General features: G+C 39.7%; 5 protein-coding genes across 8 annotated transcripts in view; 3 read left to right on the forward strand and 2 right to left on the reverse strand.

Moving 5' to 3' along the window:
- Positions 1-2,548, reverse strand: part of LOC138046895 (histamine H2 receptor-like) — a 90,413-nt gene extending 87,865 nt beyond the window's left edge. The window contains exon 1 of the mRNA XM_068893494.1: positions 2,332-2,548. The gene's annotated coding sequence lies outside the window, so the exon portion shown is untranslated. The remainder of the gene's footprint in view (positions 1-2,331) is intronic.
- The window catches only part of LOC138046899 (lysophosphatidic acid receptor 1-A-like), a 390,671-nt gene that overhangs the window by 54,418 nt on the left and 331,253 nt on the right, over positions 1-5,000 (reverse strand). The window lies entirely within an intron of this gene.
- LOC138046896 (histamine H2 receptor-like) overlaps positions 1-5,000 on the forward strand; it is a 128,520-nt gene that overhangs the window by 32,494 nt on the left and 91,026 nt on the right. The window lies entirely within an intron of this gene.
- The window catches only part of LOC138046898 (histamine H2 receptor-like), a 13,644-nt gene that overhangs the window by 1,360 nt on the left and 7,284 nt on the right, over positions 1-5,000 (forward strand). The gene's annotated exons all lie outside the window — the stretch shown is intronic.
- LOC138046644 (uncharacterized) overlaps positions 2,385-5,000 on the forward strand; it is a 7,589-nt gene continuing 4,973 nt past the window's right edge. Inside the window, exon 1 of the mRNA XM_068893248.1 lies at positions 2,385-3,244. Within this exon, the coding sequence (XP_068749349.1) occupies positions 2,385-3,244 (860 nt within the window). The remainder of the gene's footprint in view (positions 3,245-5,000) is intronic.

Here is a 5,000-nt window from a genome sequence, read left to right on the forward strand (position 1 = left end):
CTTTCAATTAGCTATTTAAAAATTATTCCATGAGCGCGAGTTGGATATGAGATGATAAATAGCCAACTCGGCGCTACGCTGTTTGGCTATATCCAGTCTCATATCCAACAAGCGCGAATGGAAAAATTGTTTTATTAAATTTCTTAAACTCCAAAAATTTGGAAGTACGAAATACGAGCGAAAAAAGCGAAAAAATCCGAGCGAAATCGAAAAAAGCTGATGAAGATGCGATGTTGTGTTATACCTTGTGGTCAGACAGACGTAGGCTCATCACAAAAACATTTCTTGCCTTTTCGCGTACTTCTAAACGTCGGAATTGATCCAAACTTTCCACAAATAAAGTTCTTTTTTTCTTTTTCGGCTTTATTCACAGAGAAAATTCGCTTTCCGGGGAATAAATTTTAGCTTAGCAACGCTTAGCGCAATCATTTACCATCATATAATATTGCGGTCAAACTAAGGTATATGAGCTGATAACCGTGATTGAGTGAACCAATCAGAGCTCGCGAAATGCTTTCTCCGAGGTTGAGAATTTAATAATACTCGTTAATCCGGTCAAAAAAGTTCATGAAAGTTCACTATTCTCTTGAGCTTCTAGTCTCAAAGTAAAAAAAATTGTTTTCCGTTTTCGCATTCGCGTCTCCATTAATATCCTAAGCTTAAGACGTTCCAAAAAATTGGTCGAAAGTCATTTCTGCGCAATATGAAAAATAATTGATATATACTCACTCAGTGATCTTGGTGTTTCAAGCAATCTGATTGGTTCGCTAATTGAGCATTATTCACTCCCTACGAGTGAATAATGCGTGATCCAAACATAACAAAATGGCCGATTTAAACTCGCCAGTATTTCTGAATCGGAAATATTGAAAATACAAGATGATGCTATGTTAAGAATACAAAGAGGGCCACAACATTTGGCCTGAAAGTTCATACTTTTGCCAACCAGTGTTTGACTTCGTTTTTCCAGATAATTATTGCTGAAAATTAAACAAAACGTTCCTAGCAGAACGAATTTGTCACTGAAATCGAGGAATTAAAAAAATGTTTAAGAAAGTTCCACATTGCTGCAAGGAAACAAGATGGGTCATTTTACAACAAACCAACGCACACCTCAATTGGAGCCGCCATTTCATGTGCATCCTTTAGCAACTGCACTTTCAATTCCATTTCAAATGAACCTCTAAAACTTTGATCGAACGGTGAAAATGTATACCATTTGATTAGCTATTAATAACATGGGTCACAAATTGAGTTCATAAGACGCCATTTGGCACTGCAGGAAAAGTTGCCATTGCAAAATTGTAATTTCACATGTTCCAAAAGGTCTAGATAGCAGAAACAATATAGATAGTCGTATAAACGTAACAACTTTCTTTAATTTTCCAGACATGTTTCGACGGTACATCCGTCCTCTTCAGTGTTACATATTTTGAAATCGCCGTTGAATTTAAAGCGCGCGCGATCTTACAAACTTCGTTACATTGCGTTGTCAATATTGCGTATTAAATCAAAACAGAACAAAACAAAAATTTTAAATGAGTGACGCTTAGTTCCTTACAGGGAGAGAGTCAGGTTAATGTGTTTCACCTGCTGGTTGAGATCGGGCTTCTCCCATTTTATATACATGGATTCCTTAAGCTTCACTTGGTACTTAGTGGCTGCAGAGTCCAGGATCTCGAAGCAATCCGGTGTGCAGGATGCCTTGCAAAACTCTGAACTCTGCAGATGTTTAAAAACGTTCGAAGATCTGTCTGAAAGTAAGTGCTCGCGCACTCGTGTGGAGAAGTGTCGGCTGGTTTCACCAACATAACAAGCATTACAACTTGCACACGAAAATTTATAGACCACACGCGTGCGAAGCTCTACAGGGACAGCATCTTTCACATTAAAAAGATTCCTGACTTTGAAAGTAGTGAAGACTAACCTTATATCAATAGGTTTACATAACCGATTAGCAAGTTTGCGTATACACCTCTGCGCCGTGACTGAGAAGTGCCCAACGTAAGGGATTTTAAAGAAAAACTTAGGTGTTTCCTGGGGCTCGATTCCCGAATGAGACTCCCTTGACTGCTGTCTGAATATATTTAGAAATATATTTGTTGAGAAGGTTTTCAGGGAAGAGATTCCTCCGTAGGATGACAGACAATTTTTTAATATCAGTATGGAACCCCATCCAAGTGTTGTTTATCATAAAAGTTCTATCAATCAAGGTTTTGATTAACCCCAATTTGTAGGTAAAGGGGCAAAAACTCAGATAACTGGTGAGCAAACCTGTGAAAGTTTTTTTCCGGTAAACGGTGGTTACACTTACGCACTCGATTTGCCCACCTTCCATCAACAAAACGGACATCTTCGCATGCTTTGAATTGATTAGTCAGAGGATGTTAAAGAATCTCAAGGAGAGCAAGGACACGGGTAAACTGGCTACCAAACTGTCACAATTGGCTCACACGTACGTGCCATCATATCGACCCACGGCCTCGGATTTGAAAAAGCATAGGATTCTGAAAGAACTAAGAAAGAACAAGAACATTGTAATATTGCGGTCAGATAAGGGTAATGGGGTAGTAATTTTAGATAGACAAGAATATGACAAGGGTTTATTTAAAATCATTAACGACACTACTAAATTCAGGGTCCTTACATCCGACCCTACCCTTACCCGGGAAGGGAAACTCCAGCGCTATCTTAGAGAACTTAGGAAAAAAGGTCACTTTGATCCTGAAGTTTATGAGGCCATTTATCCAAGTGGATTTCAGCCTGCTAGGATCTATGGTCTCCCTAAGATGCACAAACCACGAGCGCCAAATTCCACCCCACCATTTCGGCCCATAGTTTCCTCCATAGGCACCTACAACTACAGCTTGGCCAAATACTTAAGTAATCTACTCCAACCTCATATTCCATCCACATTCATTGCTTCAGATTCCTTCACTTTTGTGAAGGAAATCAATGAGCTATCTTTGCATGGGATGTTTATGGTGTCCTTCGATGTTGAAAGCCTCTTCACCAACATCCCTCTAGATGATTGTATTAACCTTGCCGTCAAGTATTTAACTGAGGGTAACCCATGTTTGAAACTTAGTAAACATGAGCTTAAAAGGTTTTTTGAGTTTGCTACCAAGGAAACTCACTTCCTGTTCAAGGGTAACTTCTATGACCAGGTGGATGGTGTAGCCATGGGGTCCCCCCTTGCCCCTGTTCTCGCCAATCTCTTTATGGGTCACCATGAGAATATATGGTTGGATCAATACGGGGATTCAGAGGTCTTATTCTATCGTCGCTACGTAGACGATACATTTTGCCTTTTCCGCTCTGAACGGGATGCAACGCTTTTCTTCAATTACATCAACAATCAACACCCCAATATACGCTTTACAATGGAACGGGAAGCTGACCATGTTCTACCTTTCCTAGATGTTCTAATCAATAACACTGACCCGCACCAAAGTGTAACCACCGTTTACCGGAAAAAAACTTTCACAGGTTTGCTCACCAGTTATCTGAGTTTTTGCCCCTTTACCTACAAATTGGGGTTAATCAAAACCTTGATTGATAGAACTTTTATGATAAACAACACTTGGATAGGGTTCCATACTGATATTAAAAATTGTCTGTCATTCTACGGAGGAATCTCTTCCCTGAAAACCTTATCAACAAATATATTTCTAAATATATTCAGACAGCAGTCAAGGGAGGGAAAACACAGTCTCATTCGGGAATCGAGCCCCAGGAAACACCTAAGTTTTTCTTTAAAATCCCTTACGTTGGGCACTTCTCAGTCACGGCGCAGAGGTGTATACGCAAACTTGCTAATCGGTTATGTAAACCTATTGATATAAGGTTAGTCTTCACTACTTTCAAAGTCAGGAATCTTTTTAATGTGAAAGATGCTGTCCCTGTAGAGCTTCGCACGCGTGTGGTCTATAAATTTTCGTGTGCAAGTTGTAATGCTTGTTATGTTGGTGAAACCAGCCGACACTTCTCCACACGAGTGCGCGAGCACTTACTTTCAGACAGATCTTCGAACGTTTTTAAACATCTGCAGAGTTCAGAGTTTTGCAAGGCATCCTGCACACCGGATTGCTTCGAGATCCTGGACTCTGCAGCCACTAAGTACCAAGTGAAGCTTAAGGAATCCATGTATATAAAATGGGAGAAGCCCGATCTCAACCAGCAGGTGAAACACATTAACCTGACTCTCTCCCTGTAAGGAACTAAGCGTCACTCATTTAAAATTTTTGTTTTGTTCTGTTTTGATTTAATACGCAATATTGACAACGCAATGTAACGAAGTTTGTAAGATCGCGCGAGCTTTAAATTCAACGGCGATTTCAAAATATGTAACACTGAAGAGGACGGATGTACCGTCGAAACATGTCTGGAAAATTAAAGAAAGTTGTTATGTTTATACGAATTTCACATGTGAAATTATTCATGGTTTTCACTCATGTGATCAACAGCCATGTTTTTCAAAGAAAACAAAAGAAAGCGTTTGCCTAATAATAGAGAATAATTCCCGGAGTATTGGGTCGGGACACCAACATGGCCGCCGTTTCGGCTTTGTTTGTGAACACCAACATGGCGGCCGTGACGTCATGTGAAACCCGAGATAAACTAACGCTGAAATTTCCCGCCAAATTAGATGTGTAATCAAATGGCGACGAGTGAAAGTAGGAAAAAATTTCACGCGCGTTTTGTCAAAATTCTGATAATTTCCCGCGCCTAAAGGCTTGGGAAATTATCAGAATTTTGACAAAACGCAAGTGAAATTATTTCCTAATTTCACGAGAAAACCATTTGATTACCTTTTTATGTCGTGGGTGACAAATTACGCTCACAACCGTAAATCGCTCAAGTACTTTATCCAACTGCTCGGGAAGAATCATCTCCAGGTTTTTCTCAAGGCTACTTTCGTCACACCACTTTTCAAAAACCCTCACCCAGTTAATTGTGCTCTTTCGCGTATTTAAATTTTCTGCCGCTTCTTTTAATTT

Source organism: Montipora capricornis, chromosome 4 (genome assembly GCF_036669925.1).
Source record: "Montipora capricornis isolate CH-2021 chromosome 4, ASM3666992v2, whole genome shotgun sequence".
Taxonomy (NCBI): Eukaryota; Metazoa; Cnidaria; class Anthozoa; order Scleractinia; family Acroporidae; genus Montipora; species Montipora capricornis.